Raw genomic sequence first — 23293 nt, 5'->3', positions numbered from 1 at the left:
AATCTATTTTCCTGAGATCGTATCTGGTGTTTAAAGACCAGAAACAACCTCCAGAGCAGCCTGCTCCAATTGGGGATTTACTGGGATGAACCTGAGGGCTGCACACCCTGTTTACTTGGCCACATCAAAGTCAGAAACACTGTTCTCCAGAAACAAGATGCTGTAATCATCTGTAAGCAGGGCCTCAGATAGGCAAAATACAGTCTTTATCCAAGGCAAAGTGTGTAAGGCATAGTAACGGAGCTGTCTCAAAGTCTGTTTTTATGTTCTATAATATATGATCTGTAGTAACATCCTTGGTTGCTTTGGCTGGAGGAAAGCCGGTTTTACCAAATAATCTGCATGTAGAAAAACATGAGGATATTTTAGAGCTTCACCAGTGATTCTCAGAGTCTTTGCTATTGACCAAGCATTTAATCAGAGTCATTATCTGATGACTATGAAATACTTAGTCCCCAGAACATGTCAAGGAAGCAATTACCTCAAATCAGCTCTTGTTCAACTTACAGCTAATGAATAACTATTACAAACTAATCAGTGCTGTAATGGTAATTAGTGAAGTGGGTAAAATAACTGGAAATTAAAATGATTGAACTTGCTTGTTTGGAATTCCATGTTGAGCAGCGAGTAAATGATGCATTACTTGAATCAGAAATTATATACGGTCACATGTATTTATGCTGCCCTGCCACTTAGACAAACCCTCTGCACAACAAGCAACTGTTTGAAGAGAGAGGACGTACACTGTGGTCATGGTGCCCAGGATTGAGGAGAAGCTCAAGGGAAGCTGTACCTTGCTGTGACCATGGGACTTCAGCCAAGCTCCTACAAACTCTTCTTTACTCAAAGGCTACACAGAAGGGTGTGTACTTTGTGGATGAGTCCTTACCTTCTGGCCCCACAGTCTGGGGTCCTTTCCACATCTCAAGGTCCAGTAATACTTTCTTTTAGATAAACCCATACAAAAGATTCAAAAGCTACTTTTATTTCGTCATAAACTCAACTGCTGCAGAGGAAAGCCATGAAATGCCCTCCCAACCATCCACCAGCAAATATACGAAAAGGTGACCTGCCTCGCTTTGTTTTTTTCACAGAAGGGCCTTTTGTGAAGAGCTTGTTCCTGTTATCCCACTGTGATAAAACTATACCTGTGCCTTTTAGAGGAGAATATAGTTGTGTTTTTCTGTCCTGCATCTTTTTTGCTAATGTTTCCTGATGCAGGGATGGCATTTTCCAGATTTGAAGAGCAGTCTGATTTCAGTCCTCCCTAATGGAAGTGGCCAGAAATCAGACATCGCAATCTGAGGTTACTCCGTCAGTAGTGGGTGTTGGGTACTTCCAGGGGCAGTTCTCTTCCACAGTCTTCTCTGCTTGGCCTGTGTTCACAGGGGACTGTGAAGGGGTCAAAGGTTCTGTGTTCAAACTTTGATATCTAACTTCCATGTGTGTAATGCGCCCAAGGCATTTATAAAGCTATAGCACAGGACCTACAGGTGCCCTGTAATTTTCTGGAGTGGCATGCAGAAGCCAGGTGGGACACCTGAAAGCATCCAAAATGGCAGTGGTACCTGAACCTCACGCCTGAAGCTGGGTGAGGTGTGTTGGAATTTGTGTTCAAGCCTGCAGTTTACTGGGAGCATTACTGACTGAATGTCTCTTCAACGTGTGACAAAGGTATGTAGTACCTTTGCCAGAGAACAAACCTTCCATGAGGATGCCTTTCAAAATGTGTCAGAATGAGAGAAAGCATTGTTGTGTTCCATGTTTCATGTTGCTGGTCACAATACACCACACACACACACACACACACACTTAACCCCTCTAAATTTTTTCCTGTATGGGTAAGAACTACTACAACTGTAAGAGTAAAGGTTTTATAAACCTCAAAACACAGGTAAATTTTACATGTATATCTACTTAAATAGATCTATGCGCACGTGTAAATAAATGTGTTTGTAGTACACAGTGTAGTTCTGTATTTTTACATATAAATATTGTTTCTAAAGATTAAACCAAGGTGATTAAAAAGGAAATGGTTTAATGTAGATATAAATGAATCAGATGATGATTGCACGTTATGTGTTTGGGTAGTAAGGTTCTGCTTGTGATAGGGAACCTTAATTTGTGGGTTTTTTCCCAAATCTAACTTTTTTCATGTAAATGTTAAATGAATTGGTGGAATTACAAAGCCAGTTAATAACTGGTATTTCAAATTAAATAGTCAAAGGGAAGGAAAATGAGGCTGGGAGGAATAGAAACAGGTAGAAAAAAACGCAGAGAAAAGAAAAAGTACTCCTTGGTTGTTGTGGTTGACTGCTACAGGTTAAATTGCCCCACTGGCAAACCTTCGGCTTTGTGGACTCCAGTGGTTACAGTAGCTCTTTGGCATTTAACGTATGTTGTATTGATTACTGTTTGTCATTATGTGTGCTGGGAATGTAAATTACCCAAGCTTCTCTTCTGCTTGGGGTTTAATATTTTAGGGCAAATAATTTTAAGCATAGATTGATAATTGTGATGCAGTTTTATCTTGATTCTGTGAAGCCAGATATAAGAGTTACGCTTTTTTTGGAGAATTCTGGTAGATTATGGTTGACATAAGGATTTTTTTATGAAATGCAGGTAAAGGGGGAAAGAAGATTGAAACGTGCAAGCAGACATCAAAACAGTGGTAGATGTTATGTATGGTCAGATTTATTTTTTTTCTTTTAAGGAGAGGAGCTACTTCAGATTTTCAGGAATTCACAGTTTTTTCCAAGAAAGCCAACTTCAGTTTTAAAATGCACGTATATAAAAGCTGTGATGCTGTAGTGGATTTCTGAAAGATGTGAACCGTAAAGACCGTTTATACTTAAAATCACCATTAACTTCTCAGTAAATATATAAAATAGTGCCAATGTTATTCTACAGCATTCAGCTTTTGTTTTCTTGGCTCTTACACAAAGACTATCCAAATACTAAATCAGTAGTAAAACATGAGATCCAGTGTGGTATGGAAATGCTTTTCTTCAGTGTGCTTCCTAGAATTTCCTGTGAAGCAAAAGCAGGGTCGCTCGGTATGTGTAAAGGTTGAGGAACTTGCTTGAAAGAAGGAGCGGTGCCTTCGGTAGCTGGGGAACTGCCTGGTGCAGCAACACTTCAGAAACAGTGCAAGCTATGATAAGCTGCTCTAGGAAAAATGGGGCCTTGTAGTGGTTTCACCCTGACTGGAGGCCAGACACCTACCAAAGCTGCTCTATCGCTCCCCTTTTCAGCTGGACAGGGGAGAAAATGTATATTGAGAGGCTCAGGAGTCGAGATAAGGACAGGGAGAGATCATCCCGCAATCAGCGTCACGGGCAAAACAGACTCAGCACAGAATAAAGGAAAGAAACTCTCTAATTTATTACCCTGCACTGCACACCCAGTGACACCAGAGTCGGGTAATGAGAAGTGTGACCAGATCTTAAAGCACCTTCACCCACCCCTCCCTTCTTAGCAGATTTCACTTTAGTCATGATTCTGCTCCCTTTGTCCCCCTCATTGTGGTGCAGGGAGGGGCAGGGAATGGGGGTTTTGGTCAGTTGCTTGCAAGTTTTTTTTCCTTCTTAGCCAGGTGGGGGACATTCCTCACACCCTTCCCCTGCTGCACCATGGGGTTCCACCCATGGGAGACAGTCCTCCCCAAAATTCTCCAACGTGAGTCCTTTCCCATGGGGCTTCAGCTCTTCACCAGTTGCCCTGGTGTGGGTCACTGCTATGGGATGCAGTTATAAATCACAGAATGTCTCTCAGGCCCAGACTGCTCCAGCTTGGTCCTCCATGGAGTCACAAACTCCACCCCCAACAAACCTGCTCCTCCGTGGAACAATCTGTCTCGCTCATCTCTGTGTTTCTGTCTCTCTCTCTCTCCATGGGCAGCAAGTGCTGGCAGAGGCTTTTTCCAATGTGGGTCACAGCGTCTTCTGTATGTCTCCATCTGCTCCAGTGTGGAGCCTCTCCACAGGCTGCAGGTGGGGTCTGTGCTCCCCTCCATCATCCATGGGCTGAGGGGAGACACCTGCTCCACCATGGGTTTCTCCACAGGCTGCAGGGGCGTCTTTCTCTCCAGTACCTGGGGCACCTCCCCTGCTCCCTTCGCTGACCTGGATACCTGCACAGTTCCTTACACCTTCTTACTCTCTTCTCTGGAGGCAAAAAGCGTCTGCTGGCAGGTTTTTTTCTCCTAAATGTGATTCCCAGAGGCACTGTGACCATTGCTGATGGGCTCAGTCTTGGTCAGTGGTGGGTCTGGCCTTGAGCTGGCTGGTGTTTGCTCTGTCAGGTCTGCAGAGAGCTTCTGGCTGCTCCTTGCAGCAGCCCCCCCTGCAGCCCCCCTCCTCCACCAGAACCCGTCCACACAAAACCACAACAGGCCTCCCTTAAAAATTTTTAAAAGCTGAAGGGTTGTAGGTATTCAGAGACATGTTTTATAAGGGAGAAAACAACCAGATGACCAGATGCCACTGAGAGTGAGTGGTCATAGTCACCTGCATCCTAAATGTCTTCTAAAACATCCTTTCAACGTGTTTTACTTTAAAATTGCCAAAGTGCCTTTTTTGGTTCATTTTGAAGTTGCCAGAGAAGTTATGTCCATCTTGTTGATGCTAGTTTTGTTTTCAATGTACATAATGTAACTTAAAATGATCCTTAGCTTGTATTAACTGATATTAGATTCATGCCACTTTTCTAAATGAAAAGTGGTGTCTTGGGATATCACAGCAAGAACTGCAGCTTTCTTTCTGACTCTGTTTTGGACAGGACAAACTGATATTTATGCAAGGTGCCCTTCACATGATACTGGAGTGATGTACAAACAGGCATGCTTTTCGAGAAACACCGAGAAGCTCTCTTATTTCTTTCTTTTCCTTTTTTCTGCCTTCTATCTCGTGTGGCATAACCTTGTCAGAGGGGATAAGGCTGTTCGATGTGCAGCGATGCCACCCGGTCATTTTTCAGATGGTTACTGTACTGTTGCTGCCTATGAAATTCGGAATCTCCTTATATGAAACCTAAAAGAAGTAAAAAGACCTGAACAAAACTCAGCCATCACTTCAGTTACGATTCAGTCATATGCCAGAAAACTCACATTTCTGAGTATTGATTGTGTTCATTTACCACAGCAAAGTGCATTCATTGATAACTACCTGCTGGTATTGAATCAATCTTACGTGAAGCACGGGGCATTATTGTCAGGTAGGGTAAATAATATTGATTTTATTTTAAAATGAATACAGTATAGGAGAAATAAATTTGATTCTATAAAGTCATTTAATTATGTTCTATCGACTATATAAACAGGGAAGGTCATGTAATAATATGATATCATGATGCAAGTTACAGCTGCAAGCTTTAGCAAGGTTACCCCTCCATAATGGCAGTAAACACATTTTGTTTTTGTTTTGTATTAAAGGAGGAAGAGAAATCCAATGCCTGTAATCGATCTTAAAGTAGGATCCCAATTGGTGCCAAATCCTCTGACACTCTGTAAGTGGAACTATGGTCTGTACTGACTGCAGCAAGGCAGGTCCTCGGTTATGTTGTAGGTCAGCAGATTTTTAAGCTTCAAATATTATTCTGACTAATGTTCTCTGCTGTCAAAACTCCTTGTCTTCCAAAATAAGCAAATAATCAGGAATGGGAGAAGGGTGTTGTGTTGATTATACCTTTTTGCTTAATCATCTTTCAAGCTGTTGGTTCTCCTAAAGAGTAGCAAGGAAGGACAAGTGCAATAAGCACAACTACCACAAACAGGAGCAAGCCGTGGAGATGTCTCCCAGTTTCTCTTGCATCTGTTCCCCTGTAATGATAATGAACCCTATCGCTGCAAAAGTTGTTCAACAGCAGCAGCTAAAACAACGAAGCAGTGAAACACGGAATCCTTTTTGGGTTACAGGCAACCAAGGTTTAATCACTGGCCATATACTCAACATTTCATTTTTATGGGCTTAATCTTGAAGTCTTTGTACATGAGAAAATAAGTTACTGATTATCACACACACCACAAGAAGAGAGCAGGAGACACTGAGAATTCTGTGAGTGTCTTGTGATCTTTGCTTTGTTTTAAATATTTAAGATTAAATAACTTGCAACCAAGTTGTAGCTGGTTGAACAGCTATCTAGAATTCAGCACTGTTGGAAATAGTAGTGAGGTCAAAAGAGCTGGAGGGTTAAAACTGGTTGTCTGTATTTGTGAAGGAGGGAGAGGATGTGAGCCCTGTGACTGTAAGTGGTGGGTACAATTTGTAGAAAGTAGTCCATAGAGAAATTAAGGTAGATGAATAGTTATCATTTAATCAGTATTACAGAAATTGAGATATATATATATTTCTGCCAATATATATATATATTGGCAACAATACTTCAGTATTGTATATTCAGATGCCTTTAGGCATTGGGTTTGAAGGTCCAGAGGGGCTCAAGTGCCTATTGTGCCACCTATGGCAAGATTCAAGTGCAATTTAAGTGTCTGAGTCAAAGAAGTGATCCAGGAAGCTAAAGATCGAGTAACCTTCTAAGTGTCCTTGGAACACCTACAATAGGTTTCACAGCTGTCTAATGAAAGGTGCTTGCATCTTCTCAGCACCACTCCTCTGGGGAACTAGATGTCAGATGTTCTCTTGCCCTCACTGTGCTGATGAAACGAAGTACTTGAGATGATTTAAAGTCTCCTAAGAGAATAGCCTTCAGATAATGTCTAGTGTGGGTGGGCAGGATTGAGTTCAGCCCAAAGCCTGGTGGCTGTGGCAGCATTCATAGTGGTAGAAGGTGGAGGTGCTTGCCTTTTGCAGCTCCCCTTGCTGCTGAGAGCACTTGCCTATGAAGGCTGGAGATAGGGGTTCTGTGCTGATTTCTATCTGACAGGATTAAAACCTGCTCTGTCCCTGTGGTATATTGTAATTGCAAAGTCATAAGGTGGTAGAGAGAGAGAGAGAGAGAGAGAGACCTTGTGCTTGGGCCATTCTGCTGAGAAAGCAGATTATGGTCCCTGCTTTTAGAACCATTTCCCTATGTCAGACTAGACAGCCAGGTAACTCTTGGAGCGGAGACCAGAAGGCAGTTTTCTCCTCTCCCCTGCTGAGTTCCTTAGCCTTTAAGCCACAGAACCGGTTTTGTTCCTTCATTGTCCCCTTTCTTCTGTCATGACTAACAATAGCCTGCCTTACACAGCAGGAGCGGTCTTCTTTGAGCACCCTGTAGTAAAATTTGTACATATTTGAATTACTGAGTCCATTCTGAAGTATGGAGTGCCGAGATGCATCTTGGCTGTCCTTTCAGTGCACCTTCCTGGCTCTGTCGCATGTGTTGTAGTCATGTACTGATGAAAGTCCTCCTGTAGCACTCAGACCAGGGCTGTCTCAGCAGCCAAACTCCAGCCATGCTGGATACGTTTAAGTTTATAAAAAGAGAATGAAAATGGAAAAAAAAAAATTATAAAATGTGTCTCACTTTAAAATTTTATTAGTAAATAAAATTGTAAGACTGATCTGTTTGACTTTTATCTTACCTCACTGTGAAACATTCTCAGTTCTTATGCCCCATCCATGGAGATGTTCAAGGCCAGGTTGGATGGGGCCTCGAGCAACCTTGTCTAGATCATGCCTGGAGGTTGGTGGCCCAGGGGGTTCCATCCCCAGGGGGATTGGAACTCTGTGATCCTTAGGGTAAACCCAGACCATTCTATGATTCTACTTTGCAAATTTGTCAGACAAACCAGGAAGCTTCAAAGCATCAGGGTAAACCGTGTGTTTCTTCCTAAGATTATCTTGGGGTAGTAGGAGTATTGTGACAGATAAAATCAGTACGTTATTTCCAGTCTTACAACCCTTTCCTCTTCGTCCTCATTTTACTCTACACAGCAACGCTCAGGAATTTGTAATTCTCAGCAGCGTTCCCTGTTGTTACTAGTTACTGTTCCTGTTCCCACGCCAGGTTTATATTGTTGATACACAACCTCAGGTTGGTATTTATGCTAAGTGTTAGTAACTGCTATGTTGAAAGTAAGTATGAATAACTTAAAACTGTTGAAATTCTTTCAAGTTGACTGGTTTTGTCCTTGTGGCCAGTGGATGGCTCCTGGTCTGAGAATCACAGACTAGTTTAGGTAGGAAGGGACCTCAAAGACCATCTAGTTCCAACCCCCTGCCGTGGGCAGGGACACCTTCCACTAGAGCAGGTTGCCCAAAGTCCCATCCAACCTGACCTTGACTTCTCTTGGGGTAGAAAAATTCGCTGCAGACTTGAGAATCGGTTCAGGTTTTGGTTTTTTGGAAGCAGGGACCCATGGTTAAAGGGACACGACTAAGTTCTCTGGTGATGAAAATAAGCACACTAGGAATTGCATGTCACCTGTAAACCACCAGAGAAATTAGCCTGCTGACCCTGAAAATAACTCTTGGGCCTAAACTAGTAGTAGCACCTGCAAGTGTAATAGTTCAAATCTACTGTATGTTGTTTGATCAATCATCCTGTTGGATTACACTCAGAAAAAGGATGCTGTGAGAAATAAACATACTTTAGATAGCTAGTAAGATAGAACGAATGTATAAAATGCATCTCTCAAAGAAAACCTGTAATGGTTAATTGCATGAAATGGCATAAAAAATATTGTGAGGAATAGAACTGGTAAAATATTCAGTCTGTTATCTTTGAGTTTCGTTTGCATTTACAGAGATATTCCTGGTTTTCTGTCTCCACTGTTTTCATTATGATCACCTGAAACAACTTCATGTGATCCTTTAATTGTTATGTCAAAAAATTGAGTCAGGAGCAGAGATGAAAATACGGAGATCAATATACTCCGTGCTCTGAATGCCTCACAAAAACTTAGTCTAATTAAAAAAAATAAATACTGAATCACTTTAACCAACAACTTCAAAATACTGCCTTGAAGACAGAGGGTGAATCAATTATGAAGTAGTTTCCAAAGCTCACACACTGATGACACAAGGTCCTGCACCTGGGTCAAGGCAGTCGTCATCATCAGTACAGGCTGGGAGATGATGTGCTAGAGCACAGCCGTGCAGAGAAGGACTTGGGTGCTGGTGGATGGGAAGCTCAACATGAGCCAACAATGTGCGCTCGCAGCCCAGAAGGCCAATTGTATCCTGGGCTGCATCAAAAGGAGTATGGCCAGCAGGTCAAGGGAGGTGATTCTGCCCCTCTATTCTGCTCTGGTGAGACCCTACTTGGAGTACTGTGTCCAGTTCTGGAGTCCCCAACATAAGGAGGACATGAACTGTTGGAACAGGTCCAGAGGAGGACCACAAAGATGATTAGAGGACTGGAGCACCTCTCCTATTGAGACAGGCTGAGAGAGTTGGGGTTGTTCAGCCTGGAGAAGAGAAGGGTCTGGGGAAATCTTATTGTGGCCTTCCAGTACCTGAAGGGGCCTGCAGGAAAGCTGGGGAGGGACTTTTTAGAAGGGCATGGAGTGATAGGATGAGAGGGAATGGTTTTAAATTGGAAGGGGGTAGATTGGATATTAGGAAGAAAATCTTCATTACAAGGGTGGTGAGATACTGGAACAAGTTGCTCAGGGAAGTGGTAGCTGTCCCGATCCTGGATGTGTTGAAGGCTGGGTTGGATGTGGCCTTGCGCAGCCTGGTCTAGTGGAGGGTGCCCCTATCCATGGCAGGAGGCTTGGAACTTGATGAACTTTAAGGTCCCTTCCAACCCAAACCAGTTTGTGATTCTATGGTAACTTGTGGGGGTGGTTACAAGTTGTTAATTGAGGTTTTCTAGTCTGATCTTCATTTGGGTGATTGTGTTCTACTGCCCTGTCAAGCCTAGTTGGATATGGGGACATTTGTCACTTCATCCCCAGTCCCAAAACCACTCAATAATGTTGCTGTTCACTGGTAAATGGCTCCCAGGACTGACTTTTTACTTGAGCCTCTTAGGTGAGTGTTACAGCTTTGGGCTAAGGCAGCTTAGTCATAAATTGTCTAATGAGTATTTGACAGTTATTAACTTTGTGTGAGTAAAATTATTTATAAATATAAGCCTGTTTTTGAAATAGCTGTTTCAATTCATCAGCACACATTAAGGGGTAATTTTAACTACATGAGTCTTTGAGTTTTCTTTTTTCAATTTTTGCTATCCATTCAATCTCAGATTTATTCCCTCTCCCCGTTTCCTCTGTGATAGTTTGTTGATATTAAAGAAAAATGTAGAAACTGCTGATACTTTTGTGATGATTTAGTATCCAAAATAGTTAAGAAACATAAGAAACTGGTTTATTACATATAATAGAATTTACAGAGTTTTTTTGAATTTGCATAATCTTACATCAGCTATCTTTGGTAATCTTATTACATCTGAAATAAAAACTAAGCTTCCTTAAATAAGCACAACTTTCCTTGTATTATTTAGTAGGATTTTTTTACTAGCCCCACCCTGAAGAAGACAATAAGGATGAATGATTAATTCCTCAAACAATTTTTTGCAGACAGGTATGTCCATATCAATGTGCAGTGTAGCAGCTCACTTAGTTCTTGTTGAATTGACAGTTCTCACTGAAGTATTTTGGGTGAGACCGTGAACTTACTGAAATTGGTAGGACTACTGACAGGAACAAGTCCAGGATTTAAAGGCTATCTGTCTCTGACCTGAACAATAATGCTACTAAAACCCCTAAATCAACTGCCAGACTGTGTAGTTGCCATGGTGTGAGAGCAGAGTGTCTGGCAGAAGGAGATCCAGAAGAGATAATCACACAATTTATGCATCATCTTTGATGGTGTGAGTTCTTGTACATGTGGTCAGTCCTCCCTCATGGCTTCCCCTCATGACCAGTTAGACCTCTCCTTTGAATTAAGGCTCTCCAGCAGCCTTACTAAGGCCTCTGGACTTGCCCAGGTTCAAAGGGCTTCATATTTTAACTTCCCTAAATCCGTATTTCAATCCAGAGAGCTCTGTAAACTGGCTCAAATCTCTGTTAAAAGGCCTTGGCTTCCTGGAAACATTTTTCTCTGGTTGTAGATGTCGTTGTGCTACCTGCTGTACGAAACAAAACAGAAAGATGCTGTGGCTTACCAAGTAGTATTTGGAAGCACTCCAAGGCAAATTAACAGACCAAGCTCTAACCAGTGCTTGCCCAACCATTAAAAAACTTTGTAAGCTCCAAAAGAATGCAGTTCTCTCTGCAATTTTCTCCCTATGAAACTTACAGACTAAAACCATTTTTGCAGTCAGTGGAAAATACGACCTATGTAAACGTTCTGTAGGGTTGTAGGTAGCCTCACGGTGAATGAAAGGCCTCTGTGCTCTGCTTTTTCTTCCAGTTAAGTGAGTGCCAAAAGCAGTGCTGAGCTTGAAGGGGAGGCAAACACTTGTTACTCTCTGACCACCCAGAGGGGGAAAACATTGGTGTCTAGAAATTAAGCAGTATTTGCTTGACATTTCTGTAAATCAGTTCTACTCAGTGCTTTTTTTTTAACCTGTGGGAGGATGTGTTGTGCCCCAAATCAGACAGTACTTTTCAAAACATATTTCCTTACTTACTGAATAACTTACAAATTTGTAGTTAACTAAAACAAACCAGGCTGTTTGTAAGTATCCTACAGACATTGGGTTGCTTTTTATGATTGGTACTATAGTTTTACCCATCTTTGTTGGCTTTTCCCTTTTCATAAGTCATTACCTTATATACATATCCTAGGTCTCTAGTCAAACCAGACTCTACAGGTTGCTTTTGTGAGCCTTGTGCAGTTCATGATCAGTGGGTCTGTTTTTATGGTTGAGAGAATCCATTACTGTAAGCTAAAGTTACCTTAGCAAGACACACAGGTGACTTGGTGGTCATCTGTGGCCAGTGTAGTTCATTGCAACCTTTATCAGTTGGATGCCTGAGTAACTCTTCTCGGACAGTGAACTCCAGGCCAGCTAAACCACACTTCTCTCTGAAAGAGAGATATCATTACCACTACACCTTTCCAATTGTAAGGACAGGAGGAGGACAAGCAGGTGCTTATGAGGCAGCATATATCTATTTTCAGAATACTGAGCCTCCCTAGCCATTTTCCTGTCTATGATACAATTGAAATATTGGAACAAACAAATATTATAGTCACATGTAGGTAAGGGAGGTTCCAAGTGGCAGCACACTTTGTTTGCCTGCTACTGCTGGGCCTGCTCCATCACCTTTTAATGAACGCATCCGGTCTCTAAAGGTTGATTGCACCTCTCTTTTTTGATCTTTGGGGGTTTTTTTGGTGTTTGTTTGTCTTTTCAAGAGGGGTGCATCTTTTTAAAAAATCCAAAGACCCATCCCATTTTGCAACTTACTGCTCATCTTTGGCTGTACTTTGAAGAGGCAATTGCATGGTTCTTGTCAGTGGTTATGTTTTTAGTAATCTGTAATAAACAGCTCAAATGCTCTTGCCTAGGTAAAACAGTGGTAGAAACAAAATGTGAGAGTCTTTATTAATCCATATTTAAACCCACTGTATTACATAATGGGGTTAGTCACATTTAACCACACTGTCTGTATGTAACTGATAAGATATATTTTTTCCTACTTCAGATCATATTCTGCATTTAGGGAGCATGATCTTCTAAACACTTAAGCATGCAATTTGCTTTATACTAACAACTCCTGATGCCTATTGTTGGCCAGGTTACATGTGAAAAGTTAGGCAGAAGTCGGCAGGATTGGAACACAGGTTGGAAAACGAGTAGTTGCTTTTTCTTCTGCAGATTTGTTTTCATGCTCATTTTCAACAGATTTTTATCAGATAAATAGGTATTATTCTGGTAGGACCTTTCAGTGTATTGAGACAAAAAAGCAAGTTGCTAATGATAATAACTAAACTGTTCTCACAAAGTTGCAAGTGTTGTGGCACGAATCTGTTTCTAACCAGCCCCGCCGATGAGTTGCAGCAGCGGTGTGTGTTGTGCGTATGTTTCACATCTGGTACTCAAGGCGGTTCTCCCTGGGTTTTTCATTAAATAGCAGATATAAAGTAAATGTTTGAAGTATAAGTTGACCGCATTTGAAGCATAAGAGTGATGAAAGTGATGCATTATGTCACTGTAGCATATTGACATTATCAATTATGTGTTATTAAACAGCTTAGCTAACTGAATGATTTACCTTGTGTTTAACTGCCTTTTTCAATTAAAGGTAGCAAATGCTGTAGAACTGGGGCACAGTCATAGAAACCATATATTTTCTCCTGTTAACACCAGCACTGCTGACATGCAAGTGATGGGAGTGTTGGCATTTTGCTGCAGGCTCTAATGGGCTAGTTTAAATGGTCTAAAAAAAAAAAAAAGTGATTAATGATTAGGAACAGGACTGTTACACAGCTTCACAGCTCTTTTCCTCAATGCCTTTCCATTTATGTCAGCTAGCGCACACTTGGGAGGTGTTATTTCAAAGTAGTCCAGGCAGGGTTGTGGGGGTTTTTTTCCCCCCCGCCTACTGCCATTTGTTTCTGTTTCATAGGTCCCCTTCCTTGGCCAGATAGAGCTAGTGTTCCCTTGAAGTTGTAAGCTGCAGTGGTGAAGGAAGATAATCCACGGTCTCCGTATGTCCGGTGACCGAAATCTAAACTGTTGAACCCTCCTGTCATCTCAGAACTGCGGTCGCCTTTGGCATCACTCTGCTTACTCCTGTGTGGCGTATTGGGTTGGAAATAATTGAAAGGTTCTTCTCCAAGTGATCGAAGGGCTTCATCAGCCAGCACGTGGTTCTCTTCTGCTGTTCCCTTCATTTTGCAGCAAGCAATAATTTGTACGTTAGTACCGCTTGTTTGTAACGAGTAACTGTCCACCCCTGAGCCCTCCCCCGTATACATGGATGCACATACACATGTATATAGATATCTGTTTTGTCTATTTCTTTGGGAACTGATGCTGTGAAAAGCCAAAGTCAAAACTCAGTACCTACCTTGGTGACCATGAAGCAGGGATTCTTTATTGCAGCGTTGGGCACACAGGAAATCGCTCCTCCTAATGTGTGGGCTGAATGAGTTAGTGGCACAGCTTATGTGCTGGCTATACACACGTATTCATGACCTTTCTGTGAAATGATTAACATATTAATTACTTCTCCAGTAATTCATTATCATAGGTTCCCACCCTTTCCCGCATGCCTACTACAGTCTTTAGGTGGTCTTCAAGGACCCTGGTGGTCATTTACTTCATCCACTCATCTTCATCACTGTGTTTTTTGCCATGAACTGTAGCCCTTATCTCTTCCTCTTGGTGTTTACCAGAGCCACATGAGTGGTCTTGGGCCCCCTTGTAGCCTTGAGTTTTCTTGTGCTCAGAGATAGTCCTGCTGGAAAGCTTACGGTGTGCAGGTACACACATTCCACAATACCACTGCTGCAAAATACGTTACTGGTATCTGCAGAAGTCTAGACAGTAAGCCTCTATTAGAGTCATTGCTGCGTAATATATTGTTGACACCCACAAAACTCCAGACAGTAAGTCCCCATTAGATTCAGCCCTCTTTTTCAAAACACTACTGCAGCACTTCACACCACCCCCAAGTAATAATTAGCTGCCATTAGTAGGGAAAATGAGTAGTTCAAAAAAACCCTAAAACTAAGGTAGGACAATCAGGCATCTTACTCTTTTTAATGAACCTTATGACAGCAAAATATCTAGTAGATACACTACATTCATTCTCTTTGCTCTTTTAAGCTAAGGTAGTATCAAATGCAGAAGAATAGTGAGGATTGAATACACAAGGGGAAGATATATTCTGTTTTTCAGGAGTTTATTTCACCTTGGTAAGATCTTAGAGCTCCTGGCTGAAAGTCAGCATTTGCTCTTGCATGTTGTGTTTTGATTGGAATACATGTTCTTAGAATAGGATACTGAGTAGTGTTTTAGTTGCTAGCATTTTGTCAGTGATCCAAGCATGAAGCTAAGTCTTAGCTGTGTGTAAGTTCAACCAAATTTTCTGAACAAGAAGCTTAAGGAAAAGTTTCTGTAATGGTTTGAGGGCAGAGGGGAGATGTTTGAGAGGGTGGTGGTGTTGGCTCCAGCACGTATACTAGAGACACACAACAGTGATGCCAAACAGATTTTGCAGTTTTTGTCGAGGAAGAAGTATGGCTCAAAGGTGAGCATGTCCCCAGTTGGCTTGTGCTTGAATGTGGTGCTCAAGATGATGTTGTAGCTCATCTTCCTTTCCTAATGCTGTTTTTAGCCACCTTTGCCAGGAAGCAGAGGCTGGGGCCAGCATCCTGGGTGTCCATTGTGTGTGCTTATTCCCTGGTAGCTTTGACTCAGGTGATGAACTTCAGCCAAGTGTCACAGAGGGAAAAAGGTCCTAAAAGCGTTGTGGTCCAACCCATTCCTTGAATAAAAGGTGCCCAGCTAGAGGAGAACGCTGCAACTCAGTGTGGTAGGAGGGTGGGCAGAGGGGAACACGGTTAAAAACGCCCCCGAGGCTATAAAGCTGCTTTAGCAGACAGCAAGGCAGCCCAAGTGTGAGACAGCAGCTTCCTTGTGCTGGTGCGGGCAGGGCTACTTGTTACTGCTGAGAGAATCTCCTCTCTTGCTTCCCCAGTACACAGAGGAGAAGCAAGTTCTTGTCTCTCTATGTGCACAGGCTGGAATACATGTAGTTGTTACTACAGGTGTGTAAACCAGCTTCCCTTCTTCCTCCCTTATTATGACGATTAACTTCTCAGTAGCCGCTTGAATGTCTTGGGTTGTTGGTTGGGTTTTTTTTAGCACAGAGTTTCTGCTTAAAGGTCTGCGTTCCTGGTCCCCAGGTGGGTGAGGGGAACATCTGCTCCGAGTAGTTTGCAAGTGTTACTTATTAACTTAGGCCCCCAGAATCTAGGCAGTGGGGCGACTGGTCCCAGGGCGTGCTTAGCCTGCTACTCGTCTTTTGGAAGTGTGTGTTGAGGTTCGTTACACACATTTATTCTTCAGTTTTCTGCTTGGCTCGGATTCGCTGCTAAGAATCATCTGAAACGATGATGTAAAAATATATATTTATCCCCCACCCCCTCCCCTTAGGCATCAGTGCAGCACTTTTCCCCCTGTAGTTCATAGCAGTACTGCTTGTGGGCAGGTTTCAAAGGAACCTCATCTCCATATGGTTTTACTGGATAATCCTTTATCCACCATCTTCAGCTCTCATTCCGTTGCTTTCTTGCCTGTGGCTACGTTTCTATCTCTGCATCAATTAGCACAGTGATTTATACAACAAGCAAGCAGTTTAGAGGTAATGGTACACAATTAACATCTCATTCCACCATAAAGGGTATGCTAAATACCCCAGTCACTGCTTTCTCTGCCTGGAATTGAAATAAGTGTTTGTCCTAATTCATATGCTATCTGATGTGAAGTGGGCCCGCTTTGTACGGCACTACACCATTAATCTAATTATAGATAGCTGCAAATGAAGTGCTGTCTGAGCGCGGAGACCGGAGAAAATAGCGCTTTTGTCATTTAGCGTGACTCCGCGAGGCAGGACCGGGCTCTGCGCGGCAAGATGGAGCGCGGAATAACATCGCTGCCTGTTGCATCCTGCCTAATTACAACGGCGTTGTAAACACAACCGGGCGCTGATATAAATAGAGCTGTAGATACGCTGTCATGCGGCTTGTAGGAGAAAATCCTCAGTGTGCTGTTGTATTAAATGATGCATCCTGATTGACAGCTACCTTGAGACTGCGCTGATGGAGTTGTCAAAAGCCTTTAAGGCGAACGGGGCTGCTCCCGCCACCGCAGCTGCAGCCGGCTCCGCCGCTCGCACGGCCGGGTCCCCGCAACCCCCACACCCCTCCTCCCCGGCTCGGCTGCGGGAGGAGGACACCTCCGAGCCTCCGGTCCCTACGTTTCGGGGTTCCGCCTCTTGAAGCCGTAGCCCGGAGAGGAGGGGGATGGAGCTTGGCGGGGCTTTAACCCGGGTTAGGGTGCTCGGGAGTGCCCATGATGGATCCCACCGGGAACGAGGGGGGGAGCGTGGCCGAGCTGCGGTTTTAATTAAGTTCCTGCTGCTGGGGTGTGTGTGTGCTCTGTGATGGGGAGGATTCTTTTTCTTTTTTTTTTTTTCCCCTTTCTACTGCTGCTCAAGGGTCCTGATTTTTGTGGCGCTCTCTTTTTTTTTCTTTTTTTCTTCTTCCTCGATTTTCTTTCAATTTTTTTAAACTGTCTCCATAGCGTGTTGTGTGTTTGCTGCTCCAGCCCATTGAAAACACAGTTGTTTTCTGCAGGTGTTGCTGCCAGTCCTCACCCCAGCCCCGTGGAAGTACATTAGCTCGAGAACTCAGAGCTCCGGGGGAATTAATAAAAAAGCCTCTGTGACTTGCAAAATGTCGTTTATCTCCTCGTCGAGTTAGGAATCCTTGATTCTGAAAGATGGTGGTGCCCGACACCTTCAAGTAACACGGGATAAAGACGTCATTCTCCTGCTGAGGTGCCGTGGTGGAAATGTAAGCCAGGCTGTGGTTAGGATGTTAAAATGTTTACCGGTTCATAAAAAAAGGCAGGGTGCTCATTGCGTTCAGCGCTGGATCATGGCTTAGAATCGATCCATCTGAATACCAAGTGACGTACTACTTGTATGACATACTACGGTGAGGATCGAAATGCAGGTGACAACAGCTGGGTGACTTGAGGCAGGGTGCAGATTAGTGATGTTAAAGGGAAGTTACGTGACAGCAGTTAATAAACTTCACCGACTCCAACAAGGAGACCGTAGGGTTGGCCAAAATACTGGGGAGGTGCAGTGGACTGTTTCTCTCCTGAAATCTGAGCTACATGAGATTCTGAGCACAAGGATGGCAGTCCTTTGGAAGGCGTGGCTGGACGGTTAAAGTAAAGCACACTGAACATCCACATGTGCTCAGCAGTCCAAACGCTGCCGTAGGTCACACATGGGTAGTGATACATTAGGTGGCTCTATAAAATCTCCAGTGGAGTTTGAACATTTACAGCTTCTGGGGACATGAGTTTCAGGTATACAGGGAAGGTCCAATTTAATGTGAGGTGTAACAGAGTGTGGTTTTGAGCGTTGTATCAAAGCTGTTGTACACAGCAAGGGGACCTTACCTGAGTGAACTACAGGACTTGTTTTTAAGCGAAGATCAGGTTAGATGTGCCCCAGCCACTTTTGTTTTTTTCTGTAGCAGCCAGTCTACTTCGGGTCTGCTGCCTTGAGGGATCATTATGATATATATCTACACAAAACCCAAGGTATAATTTTCACTGCATTTCCTCCCCCCCCCTTCCAACTGCTGTTATTACGCCTTTTTGTTTTCTTATTTTTTTGTCATGGAGATTTGGTTGTAGGAGGTAGTTTTGCATTACATAAACATCCAAGTCACTTAGCGAGAGAGGTAGGACAGGATACTGTTACCCTTAGAAAACTATTAAGCAACATCGTTTTTCCCTCCTATAATTTTTGTCAACCGGTTGTGGACTCCAACAGCTTTGTGGAAGAGAAACACCTGTTTTCCCTGCCATCAAAAGCTGTACGGCTCCTTTCGGGTACCTCTTTATTGACTTGACTTTGGCTGGCAGAATTAGGCTCTGAAACCCTGCGGGGTGGAGCGGTGGCTGGTGACAACTGCTCATCAGCGCAGATCTGATGGCGAGCAGATTTCCTTGCTCCGAGAGTCCACCCGCAATCTATTTATGACTCCAACAGATGTTTCTTCTGGTTTAGGTTGGTGGAAACCTTCTGGTTTCTTATTTATAACCTGAACTTCACAGCCTTCCCCAGTTTACACCTCTTCCTTCTCCCTGTCTCCTCCTGAGGATAAAGGAAGAGAACCTGAACCTCGCAGCGCATCAAAACTTCTGCTTGGTGTGTTGGACATTGTCCTCACTACATCAAAGGCACAGAGGCAGCGTTAGTCGTGTAATGAAAAAAAAATACAGTGTGTTTGTCTTGATTGTAGCAGCCCTGGCAGGCGTCACAGCTCTGTTAGGTGAACAACCCCCTCAGTACACCCCCGCCCACCTCATCCCCGAGGGATATGGACCAGCGTTACAAAGGGATGCTTATTGCGGGCATTTAGTGGGGTCCAGCCAGCAGCAGAAATACATCAAAGGTAATGTTAAAGAAGGAACCTTTCTTTGCTGCTTTGTCTTTTTATATTCTGAAAGGTCATTTGTGAACCAACTGTGCCAAAAAAAGGCTTTTTTCCCCCCAGAAGTTTACTGTTGTTATTTTTTACTTTTTGATTACAGTAACTTGCTTATCCCCCAAACAGACTAAAGAACAATAAACAAATACAAAAGGAAAAGGAACAGCTCATCAATAACAAAGACCTGCGTTTTTAAAGCTTTGAGTGTACTGGCTCTTACATCTCACTCCAAGCAAAGCAGGAGCCCTGCAGAGAAAGGAATCTGAAAGATATGAAAATTATAAAGATAGTAAAAACAATGTTTGGTAGGGATATTTTAACTCGGTGTGGAGAGCTGAGCTTTTAAAGTGCAGCACGCTGAGGAACAAGGTTTTCCCCCCACTGCTGTCCGATGCGGGGCGCGCCGGGAATTCTGTGTTTCAGCCCCCGCGAAATCCCGTAACCTAGATGGACGCAGAAGGTCTGGCTCTCACGTCGAGTGAGAATTTGGAAATCAGGCAGCTCAGAAGTGTTTTCCATGGCTTAAAAACCTAAATGGCATCTAAACTTAATCCTTTGAAATCGTATCAAAATAGTCTATTGGAAGAGACAACATTACAGTCTGTAAATCTAACTTATTTCTCTGTTCTTTCTCCCCCCCCCCCCCCCCTTTTTTTTCATTTATTTTCAAACTCGGAGTACAAAGAAGACACTAACCGTGGATACTGAAACTGTGCAATTTGGTGTAATTATATTCCCCCCCATAGATTTAATGAAGGACTTTTAAGTACAATTTATCTTTGATAAATAGTCCCTCTGCACAGAATGTTTATTAGATTGACAGCAGAATACACTCTGCAAGCTTTTTTTCCTTGCCACTTATGACTCAGATGAATTTTAATAGGAGTAAAAAGCTTTTATTTGCACAGTAATTTCACTTAAGGATCATATCCTTCAGAAACTGGCAGACACTTATATGTCTTGATTGCAAAACAGACACTCAAGAGTAAAGAAACACGCATAAGATGTTATTATTTGACTTGTCACACTGCTGCAATTCTATTTGCAACTTATGTCATCAAATCTCCTATAGGCATCACCTCCCCTCTCCCCACAGCGTAACGCGGGTGCGCGCACGCGCCAGCTTTGCGCTCGGAAAGGGGTAACCGCCGCGAGGAGGTCGCTGGCACTGGGGAGAGCACTAGGTGGATTTTGGGTTGGAAAAAGGCGAGTGCCACACCAGTCTTTAATCGACAGGATGATGCCTGCAGGAGGCTTGGAGTTAGAGCAGCTTTTCTGCCTACAAAATGGTGCTGGTTCCCCCTGTGCTGTGTCAATTGTAACCGAGGCAGGTGCTTGGAGAGGGGTTCTCAGGTCTTTGGGTGCCACTTACAGCTCCTGGGCATGTGGTCGTGGCATTTTTATTCTGTTTTCTGGGGTGACAGCAGAGGATGGGTTCGTTTAACCATTTGCTTGTGCTTCTGGTGAGAAGCAAGTGTCTCAAACTGACCAGGAGATCTCCTGTGCCCGAACGGCGTTTATGGAGGATGCTCATCCTCTCTTACCTTGGTTTGATGTGGCTTTGAAAGCTGCTTTTTAAAGGTGTCTCTGCAGAGTTAATCACCTTTTGCATGTATTTCTAAACACCTTGTTCTGCTCTCTCCAGCAGCAGAAGGTAGAGTCCCCCTTTACCTTCGCCATAAGGATATCGGGTTTTTTCTGTCTCTCTGAAAATGGAAAGTGAAGATGTTTTATTGCTAATAAAACAATAGCTAATTGTTTTGGAGGAAAACATACTGTTCGAAGCAAGGTGTTGAACTTTACATCAGCAAAATGCGCATTTGAATTGTAAATGTAGCTCATCCAACGCTTATTATTAATACCTTTGTTTAAATTATTGATGAAGCGCGGTGCTGGTCGTGGCTCAGTTGGCCTTGGGGAGGCGGAGGAGTTTCAGGCAGAGACCTGCTGCCATCTACTGGCTCCTTTGGCGTTCATTTCCGAGTGCACCGGGACAAACGTGAAGGCCGGCTGTCAATAAATTTGTTCTCGAAGCAGTGACAAGTTTTTGGGTTTGTGTGTTTTGTTTTGGGTTTTTTTTTTAAAAAAAACCCTAAAAGCCCAGAGCTGAAATTCCGGCGCACATGTTAGTTTTTTTTCAGAAAGGTTTTGTTTAGAGGGATTCTCTCAGATGCTTAAACTTCATCATATTCTTCTCCATTTCTAATCACTATAAAGCATACTAGAGGAAATCTTTTATTCTTTTTTTCACCCTCCAAGTAAATAACAGCTGCTGGGCAGTTTTTGTCCCAGATAAAAAATATTCAGGGGATGCATTTCCAAACCATTCCACCCTTCTGCCTGCTCGTGCAAAAAAATGGAAGCAAAATTGGTTACTATGTCCTGATTGCAAAATCTGAACAAGTTATTCACTTCAAACATTAAACAGACGGCAAAAAGAAATTCTCATAAAGTAAATGTTCAGTTTTAATGAAAGTTTGTCGTGTATATAATGTCAGTAAACGTGGAAGTTTCAAATCAGCCATGTCATTGGAGATCTGGCAGGCTTTCCCAAAAGGTCGCTTCTGAGTTCGGCACACCACTGGAAACGAACCCCTCGATATTCTGCATCCACTAAAGATAATGTGCAGCTAGCTTAAGGGTATTTCTCTTTTTTAAAATTTGCTTCTCCCCTCTCTACCACCAGTTTTTTAAATGAATCTGATACTTCTTTACCGTGCTCGATTATTTCCTTTCATGGGCTCCTTGCTGCAGATTGGGGGTGCATATTTTTCTTTCTGTGTCCTGAAAATGAAACTCTGAATAGAGATTTCAAACAGTGATTTTTTTTTTTAGATGCTCCTGTGAAAAATAGGTAACAGATATATTATTAAAAAACATACCAGAAAATAATGCAGATAACAGACTGGATTTCACCAAGGTGTAGTTTTCTAAACCATTCCTCTTCCTATTCTTTAGTACAAATTACAAATACTGACGAAGGTTGCTGCGGAGCTGAGCAAGTACATACCAGAGAAAGCAGCAGAGGACACCTCCAGCATTTTGAGATCTCCCATGCCTGGAGCAGTGGTGGCAGTTTCTGTCAAGCCTGGGGACATGGTAAGAAATGTGATCTATGTATCTGCATTTTCATTATATATTCCACACCAATCTCTCCTTGGTGCAACTGAAACTACAGGTCACAGTTGCCTCTTTGGTTTTTTTTTGGGTTGTAGCTTCACCTGTAGAATAAAGTGTGCTGAAGGATGTGTGCTGCTTTTCGTTTAAATTATCAAAACTAATAAGGAGGCACGATTCAAATTAAACTGGCTTTGAAAGGAGCGTTCTTAGCTGGATACAAGTCCACAGCTGAAACTCAGTGAAAAGCTTGACTGTGGGGTTGGGGTTTTTTTGGGTCACAAATGCCTTGTTGGGGGGCCAGGGAGAAGTGTGTGTGTGTGAATATGTGCATGTAAATATATGTAGGAATATTTATGCTGTTAGTGCAAGCAGGAGGGAATTGTTGGTTTTCTGCCCTGAAGCAATGAAAATATTGCTAAGCACAAGGGTCACAGGATAGATATTTAACTTTCTTGTGTGTCCTGTCCCATCCTTCTCCTGTCTATGTTTCCCATCATCGTGTCGTGCTCCCTGTCCTCATTGTGTGTTCCCCCACACCCTTTTTTTTTTAACCATCCCCATGTTAGCATTTCACAAGACACAGGAGTTTCCTGGATTGGAAATTCCATGCTGGGAATTCCCAGTCTCTTACGGGAATCCTCTTGTCCCACAGAAGGAAAAAACTTGACATACCAAAGGGCAAAAGAACGTGCTGTTACTGTCCTGGGGACTTCCAGTGCTGGTTACCTCACCTTGAGCTGGAAACAGATGTAAACACGGTGTTTTTGACTTACATATAGATCCTCCCTTGAACCGAGGGAGGGTTTGTAGAGTAGAAACTCTACTACATTGCACCATGCGTTATTTTTAAGGTCAGGGCCATCATCTGCCACAGCCACTTAAAGGAATAGAGCGATGCAGTCCAGGAATATGTGAATCAGATTGTGCAGGTTAATTTAAAAGTACCTTTGCCAGTGAAATGATGCCATAAACAACCATGTGGCACTTTGGGCACCAACAGAAAGCTTTAGTCACAGCGTTCAGAATTTATGGCAATGAAACCTCGATTTTCGTGAGAGGTGGTTTGAAGCGGGGTCAAGATTTCGAGT

At 43.0% G+C, this 23293-nt stretch overlaps 1 protein-coding gene across 2 annotated transcripts in view; it reads left to right on the top strand.

The window, feature by feature from the left end:
• The window catches only part of PCCA (propionyl-CoA carboxylase subunit alpha), a 294840-nt gene that overhangs the window by 254903 nt on the left and 16644 nt on the right, over positions 1 to 23293 (top strand). For both annotated transcript variants that reach the window (XM_084279588.1, XM_084279587.1), the window contains exon 22: positions 22044 to 22184. In XM_084279588.1, coding sequence (XP_084135714.1) covers positions 22044 to 22184 — 141 coding nt within the window. The remainder of the gene's footprint in view (positions 1 to 22043; positions 22185 to 23293) is intronic.

Source organism: Gallinula chloropus, assembly GCF_964237585.1.
Source record: "Gallinula chloropus genome assembly, chromosome: 1".
In the NCBI taxonomy this organism is placed as follows: Eukaryota; Metazoa; Chordata; class Aves; order Gruiformes; family Rallidae; genus Gallinula; species Gallinula chloropus.
The sequence above is the reverse complement of the archived record's forward strand: the minus strand, read 5'-3'. Positions and strand labels throughout refer to the sequence as shown.